The sequence below is a fragment of the Cyprinus carpio genome, chromosome B6 (assembly GCF_018340385.1).
Source record: "Cyprinus carpio isolate SPL01 chromosome B6, ASM1834038v1, whole genome shotgun sequence".
NCBI classification, from domain to species: Eukaryota; Metazoa; Chordata; class Actinopteri; order Cypriniformes; family Cyprinidae; genus Cyprinus; species Cyprinus carpio.
The window spans coordinates 13,086,178-13,109,081 of record NC_056602.1 but is presented as its reverse complement, the minus strand read 5'-3'; the positions used below and the strand labels follow the sequence as shown (position 1 = coordinate 13,109,081).

Sequence of the window (22,904 nt, the reverse complement as noted above, 5' to 3'; positions counted from 1 at the left end):
CCATCCAGTTGTACAGTTTCTGATTCCCAAGGTCACAGTTTCTCTATCCTGTGGAGGAACAGAGATTCACTTTGCTGTCTCTGTACAGTGTTGAAAGAGGACTGCATGCAATGAACTGGACATCATTATTTGGGAAAGTGAATTTGTATGGTCACCGAATGCTCTCTGAGCAGACCCTTACAAAAATAAGTTTATTCAAGTGTGCTATTAGTATACTTCTTTTAAACTAAAAAATAGGAAAGTATGCTTTTAGTTTACTTTTTATGTACTTCTCAGAAATTGGCTTTATGTACTTCACAGAAATATACTTAAAATGACATTTAGGTATACTTGACATACTTACAAAAAGTCTAAATATATTTTAACTATACTTGTGTTCCCAGAATCTGTGTTTTCAATGTTATATGGTAGAGGGCGCTAGTACACATCTTCTGTACAGAATTTCCAAAAAAACACAAGTGAAGAAGAAAAAGAAAAAACATATACTAACACATGTAACGATCATTTGACATGAAACAGCATCAAAACTGTAATGTTATAGAATAAAATGTCGACTGATGAAGAGGTAATAATTACAGTCAAGCTTTGGGGTGTTGATTGACTATCTACATTTTGATTATCATTCTGTATCTAATTCATAGTCTTTTTTCAGCTTTTTGTTCAAAATGTTATTTCTTTCTTTTTTTTTTTTTATGAAACTTAACCACATTAAAGTGTTTAAAAAAAATGCATGAAGCTGGAATAAAATGTTTTTGTTTACAAGCAGATACCCTGTTCTTTCTTTGGATGTTTAGCATGTTCAGATATTCATATAACAAAATATATACAAATTAAAACCTAAACAGGGACATAGTAGTATACTTAAAGTATGATGTAAAGTTCAATTAAAGACAACTTATGAGTATACTTGCAGTATAAAACTACTAAACTAGTAGTTTACTGAGACTATACTTCAAAGTATACAAAGTATTTAATTAGTAAACTGTCAGTATACCTATAAGTTCACTTTTAGTATAACTGCAGTACAAACTACAAACATGTAAACTAGGTAAACTAGTTATGTGTACTCAAAGTTTGCTACTGTTATACTTAAAGTATACTTAAAAGTATATATACTAGAAAGTGGACCAATTTAGTCCCAAGGAGTATCGAAACAGTATACTTACAAGCATACTACTAGAACACTGATATTTGTATACTTGCTACATAAAGTATACTTAAAAATATAATTGAACTTTACTTAAGTATACTTAATAAAATAAACTTGAAGTATGCTACTTTTTGTTAAGGGGAGCTATGCCAGACAAATAAGGTGGTGGGGGCACATGACTGTAGTTCCAGACAAACCTTGGTAAGATGTTGGCAAACCCAAGTATTTGTTGAATCCATCTGAACACTCGGGCTGAATGACAAATCCCAAGAGCGGCACCACACAGATATACAAGGGCCGCTGTTTTGCAGAGTTTAGTTCTAACCCTAATTAAACACATCCAAAGCAGCTTTAGACTCACTAGAATCTTCCAGGCAGGATGGTTGGAGTAGGATGGGACACAAATGGATTAAGTGGAGTTGTTTTTTCCCCATTACTCTACACTCTGGCATAGATAAAGAGGCAACCAGAAATTTCCTTTCAGTGGTTACTGGAAAGGACAGCATTCCCTGGAGTGGTTGCCTAGGACAGATGTTTTTAAACCGGCCCTGGAGGTCTACATATTTTGTATTCCTCCCTTATCAGACACAACCAATTCAGGTCTTGCTTCTAATGAGCTGATAAGTAGAAAGCAGTGTTGCTCACAGCAATAGAACCGCAGCTACTGACAAGTATCAGCTTTTACTGGACATGCTGCTAAATAAAGACTCAGCTTACCAGAACACAAAGTCAATTACAGTGTTGGATCTCATACTTCATTTCCAATAACTGTCCATGCAGACTGAAGTCCAATATGGTATAGTCTCATATTCAACTCCCCTGGTGAAGGTGAAAAAGTATATGTACTTCCCTGCTGTAGACTGAACAATAATACTTTTTCATCTCCCTGGAGAATTCAGCAAAAAACTGACAGCAAGGGGATGCAGATTTCTCACACAGCCACTCCCCAGCAGTAACCTGCATAATGATGTTAGTGATCTTTGCCTTGTTGGATGTAAGGTTGGAGGGTTGGAAAGTTGGAAGATGCAAACACTGGGACAAGAAACAGCGGCAGCTGTTAGGATAACCAGCATATGTGGGGGGTTCAAGATCTAATGAGAAAGAAGACAGGGCTTCAGAGAAGACAGGGCTTATAACAAGTTTACCCTGATCAAGCTTAAGGGGCTGGATTTGGGAAAGCTGAGACTTGTGTTTTTCCCAAAAGTACACCTTGCTGACCCAGAGCTGATCACCTTCAGATGATTCCATGCTGGCTAGATTGTAATGGCATGTTTGAATGAGGAACCACTAGCAGATGGTCGGTTCAAAGGCTTTAATGGAAAATTATCCAGAAAAAAGCAAACAGATGGCAATGGGTATCTGCTAGGCAGCAATGCAGGCAAACAAACGTGAACTCGGCAAAGAAAAACACAGTCAAAGTACAGAAGAATTCAGGAATCAACAAAACATTACTACAAAACACTCAACAGGTAACTGAACAGGAATGCCAAGACATGTGAAACAAGACAGATATGGGTGATTCCACAGATGACATATTGCCTGCAAAGCTGGGAGTACATGTGGAAAAAGAAATGCATGTAACACAATAATCCTCCACCCACGACCATTATTATAAGACTTCTTAATGTAGTGGTTTTCAACTCTGTTCCTGGGGATTCACTGCTCTGCGCATGCTGTATGTCTTCCTTATCTAACACAGCTGATTCACATCATCGGCTCATTAGCAAAGAGCACCATGAACTGAACTGAGCGCATCAGATAAGAGACATATAAAATGTGCAGTTTGGTGGGACACCAGGTGCCTCATTTTTAAAATGTTATGTAGAATCTCTCCTACATTTGATTTTATAGTCATTTCCCAAATGTGTGTAGGTGTGATTCAAAGAACAATTGTATGCACAAAAACAAACATATGCCCCTATTTCAGTTGTGAAATGTATAAATCGCAAATGATCTTGAAATTGTGTGGAGCTGGATGGTTTCAGATCTCCGCATTGTAAATGGCAGCTAATTAATGTCATTAACATAACAGAATTCAAATCCTTTCCTTGAGAATGGTGAGCTGCAAGAATTTTTTACATTTCCAAATACCTGCAAAACTAGAACAATGAAATCTGTGTACATCTGCTTTAGACCCTGACTTGACACTAAGCACTTTTTATAAATCTGAATGTTGGCTTGGATTTAACTGTACACACATTCTAAGATCAAATCTGTGCTTACGCATGTACCCCAGAACTGGATTTGAGAACCACTTCCCTAATGAATGCTATATCCTTTTTCTATTCTGAAAGTACTGTCAAGTAGTAGTTGTTGTTGTTTTTAGTGAATGACAAATATTTTATGACTACATCAAAGTATCCCACAAACATTTACAGACATTCATTGGACTGGGCCTCTATGGAAGTTCACTGTCTTGTTTGCTGTTTTAATAATAGCACTTTCTGATGACTCATCTGGAAGAATCAGCCAATTCAACAAAAATAAGATTACACACACGAGTCATAATAAATCATTGTGGGTTTTGGGAGTGAATGCAATTTAAAGTAATCTAAAGATGGATCACACAATAATTTGCCATATACCAATGCATATTACATTTTTAACTCTGTGGCAATGTGTTAAACCTGCACTCCTTATTATACACCTTTCTTAAATTTAGTATATCTAGGATTACCAGAGGTCACATTTATTAAACCAAAAATGTCACTCAGGATCAGTTTCTAACATGAGAAGCCAGGTGCAGATACTAGAAACTTTCTTTAAGATGCCTTTATTATGTCTGTGGGCCACATCATCTCAACTTTGTAACAAAAGATACAAGAATGAATTTACAATAATTCCTTAGGCTGGAAGTATGAGGCTGTGCTTTAATTGGGAGAGGATTGTAGGACTCAGTGGTGTAACTAGGAATGTAGGCATTAGTGCAAAACCAGTAGTTTTCTTTTCAGTGACAAATGCTATGTATTTTTTTTTTAAACGTGAAATTAATTTTTTACATTTTTTTTTTTTTATCTTTACACCCCTATATTAGGACTACACCACTGATCAGACATTTTTTTCAGACCCTTCTAATAACAAAGTTGGATCAAATGTGAATGTAAACAATGCGAAAGAGCTTGGTTGTTGTGGGCCCAACTGTGACTACTCTACCTGAACTGCAGATAGGTCTGCCACTGCCAAGGAAATTAAACACAAAAGGACACAACAAGGGAGTGTTAAACACTATTATTACTTCATTAATGTTAGAGCTGACAGGATCAGAAAATATTTCAAGTGAGAAGCTCCTTGGTAATATCAGATTAGAGCTACATGCTAAGTCTCAAACCCAAAGAGATATTATTTATAAAAGCTAAGAGTCAACCCCCCCCCCAAAAAAACGGTTCATTCTAACACGCCCCCACATGTCTAAGTCATGATGTGGGAAGATTTGCATAATGCCGCTCAAATGTTCACGCAAAGAAAGAAGGCATAACTTTGATTCTCGCTGTTGCTGCCGGCGCCATGTTGTGGAGATGCTGTTTCGTTGTGAAAGCGAAAATACTTTGTTTGGTTTTCCAAAAGAGGACACAACTAGAAATCATTGGTTAAGTTCTATTTACAACACAGTTCCAGAACAGTTCAACCCAAATATTTAGTGCCCAGCACATTTTATGGAGGACTGTTTCCTGATCCTGGGAGAGAAGGCTACAATGCTGGCTGTTCTGACTCACAATCTGTAAGTACATTTACATATGTACCATATTTTTCGGACTATAAATAACACCTAAGTATAAGGCACATCAGTCCAAAAATATGTCATGATGAGGAAAAAAACATATATAAGTCGCATTTATTTAGAACCAAGAGCCAAGAGAAAACATTACCGTCCACATCCACGAGAGGGCGCTCTATGCTGCTTAGTGCTCCTGTAACCTATCAGATCGGCTGCATATTTTACCATATTTTACAGTTTGTAATCTGCAGAATAGGATTTACTTTTTGGGGGCATTTTGTTTGCATTCAGTCGCAGGACCAGCCAAACTATGAAAAAAAGTGTGACTTATAGTCCGGAAAATACGGTAATAGGATTTGCCACCGATGATTCAAATGCGTGTTTTGAGCAGTGTAGAGCAGCAGTTCTCAATTCCAGTCCTCACGCCCCCCCTGCTTTGCACATTTTGTATGTTTCTCTTATGGCTTCAGACATTTGTTCTATTCGAATGTAAGTGTTCTGCGAAGTGGACATCACAGGATATTCCGCCAAGATTCCAATTCGAAGCGAATGTATTTGTTCCATTCAAAGTGCATTGAAGTGTGCGAGACGTGAATTTTAATTGTATTTATTTACAGAGGTATATGATGTCACACTTGTCCATGTGTGAAGACGTTGCGCAGCGCAAATCCATGAATGAATGTTCTGAAGTGAGGTAAACTTCAACAGATTTCTCCTGCGCAGAGAGTAGGGAGCAATGAACACTGTGTAGGGACCATGTCAATGGGAACACAGTTCAAGCACGGAGCTCACTTCTGAAGAGCTGATCTGAATCAGGTGTGTTAACAAAGAGAGACATGCAAAATATGCAGAGCTGGGGGGCGCAAGGACTGTAATTGAGAACTGCTGGGGTAGAGTAGAGCTTGTTGTTTGTCGTTTCTCCGATCACAAATGCAGACATGGTTTTATGTTTACGCAGCGCAGTGCGATGCAACGTGTAAAAACAAAGTATAAGTCATTACAATTCATAATTATGTCCCCACTGGATGCAACAAATGGCTTGTTTGTAATGGGTTTTATTGTTTTTGTCTTGTCTCGCCGGTGTTCTGACTGGGACACACATCACAGTATGACAAGGGCATAACATTTCTGTCACATGCTTGAGGCATTTGGCCAATCACAAAGCACTGGATAGCTGGCCAATCAGAGCACACCTCGCTTTTCAGACCAATGAGCTTTGTAAAAAACGATGCTTTCAGAAAGGCGGGGCATAGAGGAGAAACAATAATGTACAGTATGTGGAAAATAATGTGTTTTTTTAACCTTAAACCACATAAACACATTTAATTACACCAATTACACAAAATCATGTTCTTTTTAGCATCATCATATGACCCCTTTAAGAGTTCCATTCACTCGAAGAGATGACCCTACACAGAGATTGCTGTGGAGGAAAACGCTTCGGTTACTTAATGTAACCTTGGTTCCCTGAGATAAGGGAACGAGCGGTATGTAAGGGAAAACTCCTTTTTCCCTTTCTTCTGAAGCCTGATTTGTTCATGTTTGTGTAGCTGCACAAACCAATAGCGTGTTAGCCCGCCAAAGGAGGCGGGGCCGACCTCTATACAAGTTGGCCCACAGCGCCATTCATCAGATCATTCGACTGAAGTGACGATCATCGATTCATGCAGCTTGTAGTGCGGCAAGTGACATAACGCTCGTTCCCTTATCTCAGGGAACCGAGGTTACATTAAGTAACCAAAGCGTTCCCTTTCGAACATTCACTCACATTATGACCTAGGCATAGGTCATATGCACTCACGTTATGACCTAAGGGACCTAGGCAATATTCCGCCCCGAGCTTAGCTGAGGGCATGAGAAATTACTACCCACATGGGAGGTTTAAACAGATAGAATCCGCGCCTGCAGGGCATCTAAGGGGATATCTAAGTTATTGAATCTGGCAAAAGTGGGCGGCGATGACCAGCCAGCGGCTGCACATATCTCACTGATAGATATGCCGCTGGACCACGCCCATGAGGAGGCCATTCCCCTTGTGGAGTGGGCTCTCACACCAATAGGGCATTCCAGTCCTTCTGATGCGTAAGCCAGAACTATCGCATCAACAATCCAGTGAGACAGTCTTTGCTTAGTAACTGACCCTTCTGGTGGCCTCCTAAGCAAACAAACAGCTGTTCAGACTGCCTAAACAGTTAAGAACATTCCACATAGACTCTCAGAGCCCTCACAGGGCAGAGAGTGTTTGGTCCCTGCTCACCGTCAGCAGCGGGGAGCACCAATGGGGATAATACCTGTGCCCTTAAGGGAGTAGAGAGCACTTTAGGAACATAGCTGTGTCTCGGTTTCAAAATGACCTTGCAGTCATTGAGCCCAAACTCCAGACACGAAGCGCTGACCGACAGCGCTTGTAAGTCACCCATATGCTTAACCGACGTCAAAGCAAGGTGAAGGGCCGCTTTTAAGCGATAAGGGCTGCAAGTCAGCCGAACTGAGCGGCTCAAATGGGGGCCTTTTTAGGGCCCCTAGGACCATGGATAGGTCCCAGCACGGCACAGTCTGAGGGTGAAGAGGATTCAGTCCCCTTTGCCCTTCAGAAATTTAACGACCAAGTTGTTTCTGCCCATTGAATGGTCGGCCTTGAGAGAGTGAGTCGCTGCGATGGCCGCCACATATACTTTGAGTGTGGATGGGTGGCGCCCCTTATCCATAGAAAAGTCAGCACATGGGACACGTTACATAAAACCGTGTCCACTTGCCATGTAGAGCACCAATTTTGGACGGTGCCCTTGCCTCAAGAATGGTGTTGCTTACTCTCACTGGGAGCCTGTCAGACTCCCGTTGAGGCACCAGACGGATTGCCCTCCAACAGCGCGCCCCACCCGGAGTTGGACGTGTCTGTCATGATCACTTTCCTTCTGGAGGCCACGCCCATCCTCACTCCTGTCTGAAACAGGCGAGTGGTCTTCCAGGGGGCCACAGTTTCGATACAGCGGTGGTCCACCCTGACCGGAAATTTCCTCAACCGCCAAATGTGGGGCGGGACTCGGGCTTTTAGCCAAAATTGGAGGGGCCGCATGTGGAGCAGGCCCAGCGGAGTTACATAGGAGGCAGCGGCCATGAGGCCGAGCAGCCTCTTAAAAACCCTCAGGGGGCGTGTCGACCCCGGCTTGAGGGAAGCCATCGATTGCTGAATAGTCAGGGACCGATCCGCCGAAATCCGAAATCCAGAAGTTTGGCCTGGAACACCTGAAGGATCGCCATTGTGTGCAGTGGTGAACCGGCCTGTCTGGCTGCTGCATAAGCCCTGTTGGCGATAGCCGAGGTGGTCCTGCAGGGCTTAGATAGATGCGCTGCATGGCCCTTTAAGCAGAGAGCAGATGGCAGGCACAGATGTGTGGCGATCGCTCCCTCCAGGGGGGGAAGATTTGTGTATCCATTTTCGTCAGCGACGTCAACGGTGGTGAGAGCTGCTGCAGTAGAGGGTTTCACCCGTGCCAAGTAGGGAGCTTGCCATGTCTTAGTGAGCTCGTCATGGATGTCTGGTAGGAACGGGGCTGGACATTGATGGGAGGATTGCTGGCGGGTCTCTGGCAGAAACCATTAAGCCAGTAAGCACTCGAGGCCCAGATCCTCCATGGCCTTCGCGAGGACGCGGATTAGCTCGGCATCTGGCTTCAGCCTCGGCACTCAAGGGGGAGGAGCTGCTTCGGGCTCCTTGCCGGAATCAGCCCAATCCTCCGTTCCTGACGCCGCCAAGGATACAGAATTTTCGGTGGTGATGTCATCAATGACGACATCCTCCTCGAACACGCTGAATGAGACCAGCCCACTCGCAGTTGAAAAGGGGCGCTGGTCCTCATGCGAGAAGCACACCGGCATGAGAGGACGCGGGGAGGGCGGGGCACGCAGGCGCTGAGCCGATGTGACACTGCCCGAGCCCACCAGAAACAATCCACTACCCCGCTGTTTTTTCCTTTTAGGGGAGGAAAAAGACGGGACGGTCTGGCGGAGGGGATCGCCTTGATGGAACAAGGCGATCCGCGAGCGCAGACGGGAAAGGCTCATGCTCTCACAAAAAGAGCACGAGCCATCAGCGAGCGCAGCCTCTGCGTGGGCACGGCCGAGGCAGGCGGTGCACTCGCTGTGCCCGTCTTGATCATGCAAGGGTCCCTTCCACTAACCACACTCGCAGCACGACATTTGGAACAACGCGCTGAAAATTTGCTCTTAGGATATTTGCTCTTTTGCTCAGATGCCGGATGCCTGCAGTGATGCTTCGTCCCTGCTTCTCGACTTCTTCCACAGTGGTGAGCAGAGCTGGAGCTTCTTCCCAGGCTTTTTCTTGCAGAAGAATCAGCAAAGAGATGATCTCGTTGCTGAAGGAGAATTGATCTGATGAATGGCTCTGCGGGCCGACTTATATAGCGGCTTTGGCGGGCTAAAGTGCCATTGGTTTGTGCAGCTACACAAACGTGAACAAATCAGGCTTCAGCAGAAAGGAAAAAGGGAGTTTTCCCATACATAACATGAGTGAACGTTCGAAAGGGAACTGCTGTTAATACCATTCTGATAACACTGCAACTGATCATACACATCTGACTGTATACACAACAATCGGATGTACCAACTATGCCTAATATAGAGTTGTTAACTGCACATAGAATAGTTGTTGTTGTTGTTGTTGTTGTTGTTTTTTAATGCCTCTTTCTCCAGATTTATTGTATAGAAACACCCAACTTTGATTAGCATGGAAAACATTTGTTCAGTTCTTTTATCAGGGTTCAGTTTAAAATGTTTTGTAATAAATTGTCTTGCACATGGTAGGCCAGATATTTGCTTCCATGCTTGCCAACAAAGCTTTTTGACACATGCACCTTTTCGTGCAGTCTTTTACCTGCTTTGAATAATAAATGTCTTGTAATGCTTTGTGTTTTTAATGTGTTTTTAATGTCACATAAATGACATTTATAAATTAGTATATGTCTGCAAAAATGGGGATTTTATAAAGTAAGATAATTGCTAACTATGACAACAGAAAATACATACAGTCAGGGAGATACTACAAGACTAATGTTTGTGCCACAACAACTTTACATGACCACACAAGCACAAAAGTCACAGCAGCAGAGCGACTTACCCTGGATACTGCCAAATCTGTGAAGACAGAATAGAAGTGATTGTTTAGTAAGGTGTGTGCTGTGTAGAGAGTTTGCATTATTTACCAGTTTTAAAACTGGATTTTCCCCCAAATCCTTCAAAAGAAGAATACAAAGACAGTGGAAATCTATATCAGTGTATCAGTGCTTGTAGTCATTGTCAATTATTCATTATCATGTGCAGTCCAAATAACTGTCACTATCTTTCGTATTGTCCTGCTGTTATATTGATTAATTGTATGCAAGTGCTGGTGGTTTTGCACTCGCCTTTTTCTCGCCTTTAGTAAACCAGTGATACAGATTTTTTTTTTTTTTTTTTTTTTTTTTATGGAACATTTTACTGAGCCCGTCAAGCAGACCTACAATGGTTAAATTGAGCCAAGACAATATAGGATGGAGTTCCTATGAAGGTAAAAATGACGTCATAAAGATTTGCATACGCAGGGTAATATTTGTGGAAGTGTACATAAGACTGTAAGCGTAAATTAAATTTGCAAGCGCAAGAGAAGCTTTGTAAAGGTGTAAATCGCGTTTCAAGCATAAGAAAAAAATATTTGCAGCATTTTACTGTTACTTGTAAGTGTAATTCATGTATTGTGAAACTGCAGCTTCATGCTAAAGCAAAATAAATATGATCTGCATGCTTCTGACTTCCATTTTTCTGCGCTTACACTTTTGGCACGTTTATTTTTCGCCAAAAGATTGTGATTTGCAAACGAAAACAACAGTTAAGGAACTGCAAAATGGATTGACTGCATAGAACCAATCTGTATGTGTAAAAAAAACAAAAACTGTTGCAAATGTCTAAATGACATTTTGTGCTTGTGGGGCAAAAAGTTATAATACGAAATAACCCGATATGTACAGCTCTGTCTTTCTTTTCTCTGCGCTTACAATTTTGGGATGATTCTCTCACTAACTGAGTTTTGCAAGCGTGAGGGGGAGGGCGGGTCCACCTTTTTCTTGTAGCCAATCAAATGAACCTCTCGCTGACTCTTCATTTACTCTTATCTGATTGGTTCAATAAACACATAATACGCCAAGACATTAATCTTCATTTAGTTCAAAATAGTTCTTGCTGCAGGAATGGTACTTTTAACATACACATACAGTAAATTATTTTTTTTTAATAAATAACAACTTAATTAAAACATGATATTTTATAAGTTGTGTACCATTAGGCTATGTGTTCTTACTGAATTTCGAGCTGTGTAGTTTCCTTCTCTTCCTCAACAGGCTATATGAAATATTAGTTTATTGTAATATTATATTGTAATTTTGAATATACTTGAAAGTCTAGTATCTGCATAAATATTACCCTGCGTATGCAAATCTTTATGACGTCATTTTACCTTCATAGTTCCACAACATTTGATGCAAAGCCAGTGGAAAATGGAAGTTTGTTTGTCTATCCATTTCATTTTGTATTTGCTTGCTCCACTTCAGATTAATCCACTGCATATATTCTGGCTCCATATAGCCAGCACACTCCCTCAAAAATGTCTTATATTTCATTATAAGAATTATCCTCATATGATCAGTTGTGGACAACCATAGATTACATCAAGCAACACAGCTCTCAGGTGCATAGTCCACATCTCTATCACACATCAATAGACTGCTCTCCATTGTGAAAACACAAAATAAAAATAAATACACTGCCATTCCTGTATATACTGAATTTCCAGCGACACACAGTTACTTGCTTTGAAAGCTGTACATTAATTATTAAATATCCAATTGTACATACGGTGTTAATCTCATTTCCACTGGTTATACTGTTTAATGTTAAGATGTTAAGATTTAATGTTAATGGTATGTTCACAATTGGATCTCACTTTAATACACCTTATATAAGTGTGCATAGTCTTAAAGCCCAGGAAGAGTCTTTATAACATTAGATTAACAGAATGCATGTGGTGGACCATGTCAAAGAATGAATTTTAATGAATGAAATTTAATGAAAGCTTTATTTTTGGGTGTCAAATAAGATGGTGGAGTACAGTAGAATGGATTTAAGGCAGAGAGAACACATGGAAAGTGGGGGAAGTTTGGCAACCTCCCACAAGGTATGTATTGATTTTTCAGAACCTATGCCCCAGATATCACAGATGCTGTGCACACAAACTCACACATTTTTCTTCCTCCTGTCATCATCACTTATGTACCTTCTTTCCAAATTAATTAGCAGAGAGCAAGGTTGATGGAGAACATGTATTTGCCACGACAGCTTGGAGTGCCAAGCTGCTGGGGAGAAAACAGCAGATCCTCTTATCTTCCTGGAATCTGACATGTAACCATGACAACTTCCCCAGTTGATTTGGAATGCTATAAATGAATTGGGGGCGTTTTTTCTTCCTCAGATTTTCTCTCTTTTTTTTCTGGCCGATTATTGATTGTTGTAAAAGCATTCACAGGATGAGGAAATGTGAAAATGCTGTCAAAAAGTCTGATTTAAGATATCAAATATTTATGAGCATACTGTGTACATCTGTATGCACTCATCAGAGTGGTATTTACACCTGGCCATTTCATGCATTTTTGATTGTTCGGAATGTTTTGCAATTGAGTCTTTTCTATTAATGTTTAGCTTCATAAATGTGTGGCCACAAAACAGCCCCTTCCTGTGCTAATGAAGCTAAAAGTAGTTAATTTCTGTTATAATAATAAGACTCTTTTCTGTCCATATGGCAGTATATGTTTGAGTTTTGCAGTTGCTACATCACCCAACATATCTTACTCATGTGTGAATTATAGGGCTACCAATCTTCTGTATGCCGACATACTCCCAGTTGGAAAGAGTAAACTTGCATATGTTGAATGAACAAGCAGATGCTTTTCCATTTGAAAGAGTTGCATCTGAAATACATCCTGAAGATTGGATTGCAGTACATCTTGAATGTGTCTTGGAAGACACTTACAGTTGGTCTTTTCATGACTGATTAGTTATGATGGCCAAGTGTAAATATCTCCAGTCACTCAAGCTTACTTACACATCATATCAGTTACCAAAACAAAGCTAACAAAATAATGGCATCCTAAACAAATCCACAGCAACACTGCGACTGTTTTGTCACATCAAACAATAACCAGTTAATTAATTGATTAAAAATCTGTAGGCCACCTCTCACCTTTATTTTCAGACTTGATTTCATCATGCATAAAGTCGTTCTGGCGGTTTCCAAGGACAAAAGCAAGAAAGGACAGGATGAGAGCATCTAGGATGCCGATGATGGCCAGTATGTAAGCCCAGCGCACTGAACAGTTTCCCAGTGTGTACTTTCCTGTCTCCTCTCCGCACATGTCCCGGATGACCTCTGCGTCCCAGCCATCTGGGAAAATCAAACAGCCCAGCACCAGGCAAACAGCTGCCAAGAGACAAAGTTGAGAGACTGAGACAAAGGATTTTATCACAAAAAAAAAAAAAAAAAAAAAAAAAAAATAATAAATTAATAAATAAATTAAAAAGAAACAGTGGTCAGAGTACATGTGTAAAATATACAAACACTAGTTACATATAAATTAAGACAAATTAATAATTTAACCATAAATCTAAACAGTACCATATAGAAAAGTTGGTCACCTTCTATTTTACAGTGCTCATGTTGCTGTACATCTAAACAGCAGTAAGTAATAAGTAACTTAACAAATACTGTGCTACTGTGTTACATGGTTAAATTTTTATTGTGTAATTATTTTTTTTTTTGCAGCTGATTGTACTTCATACTTAGTATAACTACTAATTATTAATAGTACACCACACAGGCACTGCAATATAAAGTGTTACAAGGTTCTAGCATAACTGTATCTGCTAGATGGAGAGTGAGAGAAACAAAGGACATAAACAGCAAGTCAAACAAGGCTGAAAACGACTGATACTGAAGGTCCACTTCAAAACCTTCCTAAATAATTAGGAAGGATGCATTAATGTTATGGCAGCATCTATTTGCACTAAGTGCAAATAGAAATAGATGCTATTTACACTAAGTGAAAGTTGCACATTTTCTTAGCGATAGATGCTATTTTACACTATTGAGTGCAAATTGTAATTTTAATTCAAATGATTAAATGGATGCCACCTTATTTGGACAACAAAGCCCTCCCTACACCTATCCTAACCCTACCTGATACTTTATTTTCATGAATACGTCACGTTTTACCATCTGCGCCAATGAAACTGACAATTGTCTGTTGTCTTTTGTAGTGTTGACTAGCCAAATCACACATTGGTGGGCGGAGTTAGTGTAAATAGCTTCAGCCAACAAGGCGGGCTATTTGTACTAAGTGTAAATAGACACTCCGTAATGTTATACCTGTAAGAAACAACCTAAAAAGAGATGTGCAAAATTTCATCAAGGCTCTTCTCATTTATAAAGGGTGAGGTACTGTATTTTATAGTAACAAATTGGAATATATTTACATTTTAAAACCAAGGTCATAGATTAGGGAAAAAAAAAATCAAGATTTTTATTTATTTATTTATTTTGGTTAGATTTCCAGACAACAAGTGCAATCCAGTGGACTGCCTGTATATCACACAACCAGTGCTTTTTTGGTCATGCCCTCCTTTGTAACATTTTTGCATAAGGAAAAAAACATGGATATCATTTATATTCATACATTAACCTTTTTCCAAAGTGACTTAAAAATTATTTAATATACATGAGCTAACAATATTAAAATTTTCTACAAATAAAAAAGTCTGTAATAGCTTAATTTGTAAATACATATAATTATACATACCATTTGTTTTTACTACATTGTTCTATTTTTAGTAAAATACATAAAACTTTTTACAAATAACATAAAAACATATATCAAAATAAATGACTAAATGAATTCGTTTAGATCCTAAAATTCACCTAGAAACAATTTTTGTAATTGTAAAAATCCAACGTCATTTGTGTGTGTGTGTGTGTGTGTGTGTGTGTGTGTGTGTATATATATATATATATATATATATATATATATATATATATATATTCAAATTTATATACATTTATATTCAAATTTGGCACAACAACAATGCAGACGAGGACCAATTATGCACAGATTTTACTCCTCCTTTTTCCTTATGGTGATGAGTGTGATGCATTTCCACATGAATGGGAAATTTGTGGGTGTATTGTAAACTGAACAGGCAGAGCAGAGAGGATTTTCTATTAATAATCACTTAAATTGTAGGCCTGTTCTTCACACAAAAGAATTTCACAGCTTCGCAATGCAGAACACTAAGTGCCAGGGCTTCATGGTAAAACTGAATTCATGGTAGAATTAATTTAGAGTGGGGAAAACACTTATTTGTTCCCTTGCTGATTTTGTAAGTTTGCCCACTTACAAAGAAATGAAGGGTTTTTATTTTTTATGGCAGGTTTATTTTAACGTATAGGGACAGAATACCAGCCATAAAAATCCAGAAAAAAAAAAAAAAAACATTATATAAAGGTTAGAAATTGATTTGCATTTTGTGAGTTAAATAAGTATTTGATCCCCAAGCAAAACATGACTTAGTACTTGGTGCAGAAACCCTTGTTGGCAAGCACAGAGGTAAGATGAGGTAAGATGACCAGGTTTGCACACATCTCAAAAGGCATTTTGGTCCACTCGTTTTTACAGATGGTCTCTAAATCCTTAAGGTTTCATCTGACACCTTGAAGTTTTAGCTCCCTCCACAGATTTTCTATAGGATTGAGGTCTTGGAGACTGGCTAGGCCACTCCATGACCTTGCTGTGCTGCTTCTTGAGCCACTCCTTTGTTGCCTTGGCAGTATGTTTTGGTTCATTGTCATGCTGGAAAACAAATTCATGACCCATCTTCAGAGTTCTGGCTGAGGGAAGGAGGTTCTCATTTAAGATTTTATAGTACATGGCCCCGTCCATTTGCCCCTCAGTGCGGTGAAGTCATCTTGTACCCTTAACAGAAAACTGCCCCAAAGCGTAATGTTTCCACCTCTGTGCTTGACTGTAGGGATGGTGTTCTTGTGGTCATTGTCAGCATTTCTCTCCCTCCAAACATGGCGAGTTGAGTTAATGCTAAAGAGATCAATTTTGGTCTCATCTGACACATCTTTCTCCCAAGCCTTATCTGAATCATTTAGATGTTCTTTGGCAAACTTTAAATGGGCCTGTACATGTGCCTTCTTGAGCAGTAGGACCATGTGTGCGCTGCAGGATTTTAGTCCATTGCGGTGTAGTGTGTTACCAATGGTTTGCTCGGTGACTGTGGTCTCAACTGCCTTGAGATCATTAACAAGCTCCTCCCATGCAGTTCTGGGCTGATTCCTCACCTTTCTCATGATCATCCTTACCCCATGAGGCAAGATCATGCACAGAGCTCCAGACCAAGGCCGATTGATGGTTATTTAGTATTTCTTCCTTTTACGAATAATCACACTAATAGTTGTCTCCTTCTCACCAAGCTTCTTGCTGATGGTCTTGTTGCCCATTCCAGCCTTGTGCAGATCTACAATCTTGTTTCTGACATCCTTTGACAGCTCTTTGGTCTTGCCCATGGTGGTGTGAGAGGTTGGAATGGAAGATACAGATTGTGTGGACAGGTGTCTTTTATACACCTAATGAGCTGCCATTAGGAGTAACTTCTTAAAGTGGCAGGACTAATCTGTGTTCCACATGGGCACATAATCAATCTGTGGGAGCCAGAATTCTTGCTGGTTGGTAGGGGATCGAATACTTATTTCACTCACTGAAATGCGAATCAATTTCTAACCTTTATATAATGTCTTTTTTATAATGTGTCTCTATACGTAAAAAAAAAAAATTAACCTACCATAATAATTACAGACCCTTCATTTCTCTGTAAGTGGGCAATCTTACAAAATCAGCAGGGGATCAAATAAATATTTTCCCCACTGTATCCAAAAAAATTGCTTTATGAGCCCTACGGTTTTGTGAAATTGATTGAAAGATCATTAAAGAAGAGACAACAAAGACACTGAACTTCAACACTGTAAACACAAAATTATAGTGTTCATACAAAGATTTATTTTTGTAAGCTGTGGGGGTGGTAGTGCTTTTGCACTGGGGCCCATACAATCCTAGTTTCACCACTGTTAGAAAAAAAGTTGCTTTAATGCGTCTAAATACACTAGAATTCCCAGGTTGTTCCCAAAATATGGGTTTGTACTGCAGAGCAGGAATCCAGGAATATTTTGGTGACTGGGCACTTTGACAACTATTTTTAGAAGATGGCAATAGTTGTAAGTGGTGCCAGATTCATTCTTTTAATTAATCTTTAATTAAACTAGTTTAAAAAGTCATGGATTGAGAATATCTTAATTTTCCTTTATGTATTATGTTGTAAATTATTTGTTTTATGCATGTTAAATTTAATTTAATGTAACTTAATGTCAATAAATGTAATTTAATAACTAAATTAAACTGACAAATTTTATCAGTGGCAGTAATGTTAATGGGATAGATCATGTAGAAATAGATCCTTGAAATGCAGATAAGAGTTAATGTGCCTCTCTAGAATTTTTATTGTGCCCTTCAGGTTCCCCATTAAAATTTTCCTGGAGGTTCTACTGTTTCTACTTCTATCTGATGTCATAAAGATAAATACATCAGTGCAAGATTGCCTGCACAGCAGCAGATTGATAACTACTTAATCTTCGTCTCTTTGGCCCACTGCCACTTATTAGTGATCTGGAAAGATATTACAGAATCACAGCATTTACACTTAAGTCTTAAAGTAGACTAAACCTCTAATTAATATGTCTGGACTATAGTGATCATAATGATCTATTTTTTTGTTTTGCTTTAACATTAATTCAAATAATTCCTATACATGGGTGTCTCTGCTTTCAAATTTTCATTTATTACCTATAAGAAACAGGACTTTTGGAACAATGTGCTCTGCATATATAAATCTAGAATAGATCTAGATGTCTTACCACAGTTACACGTCATGTCTAACATAAACCAAACACTGCATTTGAGGAAAAAAACTAATTTAAACGTTAGCTGTGAAACAAGGTGGTGAGACTGTTATATAGGGGTGTTTTGCTGATTCATGGCCCAGTAAACCTGCCAAATCATAACGTCAAATGTAAATACAAAGCCATCTGTAAAAATATTTGAACAATGACCAGACCTTTCAACATGACACTGACCAAAAACATGCAAGCATCTGATCTCATACCAATCTGATATGGTATGTGTAAACAAATTTTTTTTTTTGTAATTGCATAGTTAAAATGCATCATATTCACTGTGTGTGAAAAAGACATATGTATGAATGACATTTTGGCTAAATATCATTAATCTGTATTGTATGTAAATATAATATATGAGCACTTCAAGTAAAAAATAACTTATGGTGTACATGCCCATTTGAAGACCAGACAGATCGGTGCCATTGATCTGTATCTTGCTCTGCAAGAAGATAATATAGTATCAGATTTCATGTCTGCAATATTCCTGTAGTATTATAACCTAGAACTTACATAATTACCCAGGCACATTCTCACCTCTTTATTTATTAATAATGTATGTATGTTTAGACCAGGTTTACACACAAAAATATTTTTTAATGCTGCTCACTTTATTTAAACAATTAATTTTGATTTTACACCATAGTATCAGGTTTCTCATTCAAACATGATTGCATCATGTTAAACTGACTTGACGTGACAGGACGAGAAGAACAGAGGACTCATATGCAGAGGATTAGATGCAAACAAGTTTATTCTCAAAAAGGTGAACAAAAATAAAACTGTAACCAAAACAGTGAGCAAGTCTCTGGAGTAATCCAACTTTGGTCGGCAGAGGGATGCGGACCAGACAGTCTGATTACTTCCCAATACCCAGCTCTTGCACAAGACCAGCAACCTGAGAGTAGAGCGAGGCACAGGGCAGCAGTCCTTTGCTCTATGCATCTTGGGGTAGAGGTAAATACAGGGATCAGAGCAAAGCAGAGCACAGAACAATCTACTCAAAACATGGACTAGACAGAAGATAAATATAAAGGAAAGGGTAATAAGCGATAGGTGGAGTAGAAGCAACTCATGATCTGCGCAGCCCCACCGCCAGACCAGTCACAAGCCGTCAAAAAAGACATGACAACATAGACAGCAGAGGGAGCCAGGAAGGCACCCTGACCTGTGACAGTACCCCTCCCCTCCCCTCAATGAGAGCGCAATCCAGAATGTCGCGAGGCGGAACCCAGCATCTCTCCTCCGGACCATAACCCTTCCTGTCTACCAGGTATTGGTGACCTCTACCCCTACACCTCACATCGATCAGCCGCCATACCATATAAGCCAGTGACCCCTCGTTGAGTCTGGGACTGAAGGGGGGAGTGAATGATGGGCTTGATCTTAGATAATTGAAAAACCGGGTGAATATTCTTAAATGGGGGGTTAACTTGAGTCGCACCGACACTGGACTGAGCACTTTATAAATGATTAATGGTCGAACGAATTTGGGTCCCAGTTTACATGAGGGGAGTCTGAATTGAAGGTCCTGAGAAGACAACCAGACCTTCTGACCGCACATGTAAAGTGGGGGCTTAGTACAGTGACGGTCCGCCAACACATTGTTCCTCTCGCTAGTCCGGGTGAGGGCTTCTCTGGCGATCCTCCAAGTATTGCGACATGTCTGAATGAATGCATGCGTGGATGGAACAACAGCGTCGGATTCTTGGGAGGGGGATAATGGTGGCTGGTAGCCTAAACAGCACTGAAAGGGAAACAAACCCGTAGACAAGACCGGGAGGGAGTTATATGCGTACTCTACCATGGTTAATATGGAACTCCAAGACGACGGTTCGGCAGACGCCACACAGCGCAGAACCATCTCTAAATCCTGGTTAGCATGCTCTGCCTGCCCATTAGTCTGCGGGTGATAACCAGAGGATAAACTAGCAGTCGCCCCCAGCTGTCGACAGAATTGTCCAAAACCTGTCCGAAACCTAAACACTAACTGGGGACCCCTGTCAGAAACCACATTCAACGGGAGGCCATGAATACAGAAAACATGATCCAAGACAACAGTTGCTGTCTCCCTTGCTGAGGGGAATTTGGGGAGGGGAATGAAATGAGCCACCTTAGAAAACCTGTCCACCTCAGTGAGGACTACCATTATGCCACTAAACAGGGGTAGGCTGGTGACGAAGTCCATTGCTATTTCACTAGCTAGGACCACGCCACAAACAAGCTATGAAACTGTTAGTTGAACAAGGAGTTGGGTAAGAGTAGAAAGAGGATGAAGGGGTCGAGGGAATGGGATGATGGTCAGGTTGATGAGGGCATCTAGATTTGATGGCTCAGAGAGACTCAGGGTGGGGGTACCGTCTCTAGCATATATTTAGGCCAGACAATTAGGACCCCCCGATACAACCTGATAGAAACATAATGTGGGATAAGGTTTGCTAAATGAATGAGAAAGGGAGGGAATGGTGGGTTCGAGAGAACGAGACTAGCAGTATGGTATGAGGTGGCCCGATATATATGGAAGTTTCAGGAAGTCAGGTGATTGTTTGGGGCGTGCCCCTGCTCCTGAACATCTGTTAACTAATTAACTCCATGTGTGACCAGGGCCGCAAAGGGACTGACAGTGGCTGGAGTAGCCCTGCTGGGGGTCGATTGGATCACTTACCCGCAGCACAAACTGGACAGGCCAACACGATCTGATGAGCATCCCGCGCCACGAATGGCCACCAAAACCACTGCTTGATCAACATGCAGGTGCGAGTCGCTCCTGGGTGGCAAGCTAGTTCAGACGAGTGGCCCCGCTGTAGGACGCTAGTTCGGACTGACTCGGGCACAAACAACAGATCCTCTGGGCAACCCGCGGGAATAGCTGTGTCATGTTACGCAGCATGGACCTTGTATTTCACCCCACAGGTGACCGCCGCACACTACCTGCTCGAGAGGCAGAATGGGCACAGGGAGGGTGGGACTAGCCTTAGCCTCATAGATCTGCATTGGGTTTACCATTCTTAGACCCCGGCCGGTAAGAGATGGTAAACCTAAACCGCCCAAAAAACAATGCCCAGTGAGCCCGCCGAGAATTTAGTCTTTTAGGGGTGCGGATGTATTCAAGGTTTTTGTGGTCAGTCCAAACAATAAAAGTGCATTCTAACCAGTAACGCCACTCCTCCAGAGCCAGCTTAACAGCAAGTAACTCCCTATTCCCGATTTCGTAATTGCATTCGGAGGGGGTTAAACGATGAGAAAAAGAAGGCGCAGGGGTGTATTCTCTCGTCCGAGCGTGATCTTTGGGACAAAATAGCTCCATCCCCCACCTCTGATGCATCCACCTCCACAATGAACTGACAAGACGGGTCGGTGTGGTTAAAAGAGGCGAAACGAAGCAACAAGATTTTCAAACACAGTCTGAGCCTGCAATGACCAACCGTAACACTTCCTAGTGGGGGTTAGATTAGTCAGAGGAAGGGCGACCTGACTAAAGTTCCGAATGAACAACCTGTAAAAATTGGCAAACCCCAGAAAGGGTGGGGGTCTTCCAGTGGGAGTGTTAAAGGCGGTCTTCCATTCATCCCCCTCCCTAATCTGAACTTAGTGATAAGCGTCGCAGAGGTCCAACTTCGTAAAGATGGTTGCCCCCTGCAAGAGCTCGAAGGCGGATGACGTCAGCTGGAGAGGAAGAGGGTCGAATGATGCCTGCTACCTGAGAATCATGACTCAATCTCCTCAGCATGATTGCCGGAAAGTGTGAGTGTTACAAACATGGGTAATACCAGCCCGGAATCCATAAAATCGCCTTCTGCTCCCGAGTCAGTCAATGCCGAAACCTGATAACCAGCCCCACTGAACAGTAACGAGGCTTGGAACTCACAACGACCACCAGAGGTCAGTTGAGTACTACTGACGCTCACCGTATGTGCTCCCTTATGCAGTGAGTGCCATCTCATTGCTGGGCACGAAGCTGCCACATGACCTGCTTCCCTACAGTAGAGACATAATTGGTTATCCAGGCGATAACGTCACTCTCTCACAGTCAACCATGCTCTCCTGACCTGCATTGGCTCCTCCTTGGGGAAAATGATATGTTGGGGAGGCGTGTCACTCACCGCTCCTGACGTGGCTCTAATGACAGACTCGGGGGGAAACACACCCCTCTGATGGTGAGAACGGAGGGAAATCCGGTTATCCACTTGGATGGCGAGGTTGATGAGCCCATCCAGGCTTGATGGTAATTTGAGGGAATAGATTTCATCCTTAATATGCTCAGCCAGACCATGGAGAAGGTGGTCCCAGACTCGATCGAGTAACTGGATACTGACTGTTCTCCCTGCCATAGCAGTGACAAATCTCGTGTCGCCTCAGTATCTTGAGCTGAGTGATCTAACACCTTGCGTAGGAGCAGCAGTTCACCTTGGACCACTCCATGGCTGCAGCAAGAAAATAAGAGAGCACTGAGACAAGAAGGAGCGACATGTGTTAGGCTCACCCGAGTAAGGGGCAACCTGAGAGTAGAGCGAGGCACAGGGCAGCAGGTACAGCGCAGAGATCAGCGCAAAGCAGAGCACAGAACATCAAACGCATCGAACAAAACAATCTACTCACAACAAGGACTAGACAGAAGCAAAATATAATATAATATAATATTCGACAGGTGGAGTAGAAGCAACTCATGATCTCTGCAGCCCCAATGCCAGATCAGCGCTGATTGCACCATTCAAGAGCTGCCGAAAAAGACATGACAACTTAGACAGCAGAGGGAGCCAGGAAGGCACCCTGACCCGTGACACTTGAAACAGTAACTTTTCGGCTTAATCCATTGTTTTCATTTTGAAAGAAAGTGTTTCAATCAAGTAGCTCAAAAGAAGTTTTACACTTCATGCTTTTTGCAGGGCTAGACATAGGGAGAGAAAACATTAATATAAAGTGTTATTTTA

The 22,904-nt window shown here is 41.0% G+C and overlaps 1 protein-coding gene across 2 annotated transcripts in view; it reads right to left on the bottom strand.

Moving 5' to 3' along the window:
- The window catches only part of LOC109061813 (LHFPL tetraspan subfamily member 4 protein-like), an 80,494-nt gene that overhangs the window by 5,581 nt on the left and 52,009 nt on the right, over positions 1–22,904 (bottom strand). Inside the window, exons 2-3 of one of the 2 annotated variants that reach the window (XM_042725762.1) lie at positions 13,153–13,389; positions 10,003–10,019 (exon numbers count right to left, since the gene is read on the bottom strand). In XM_042725762.1, coding sequence (XP_042581696.1) covers positions 10,003–10,019; positions 13,153–13,389 — 254 coding nt within the window. The remainder of the gene's footprint in view (positions 1–10,002; positions 10,020–13,152; positions 13,390–22,904) is intronic. The other variant, XM_042725763.1, reaches the window with a different exon arrangement.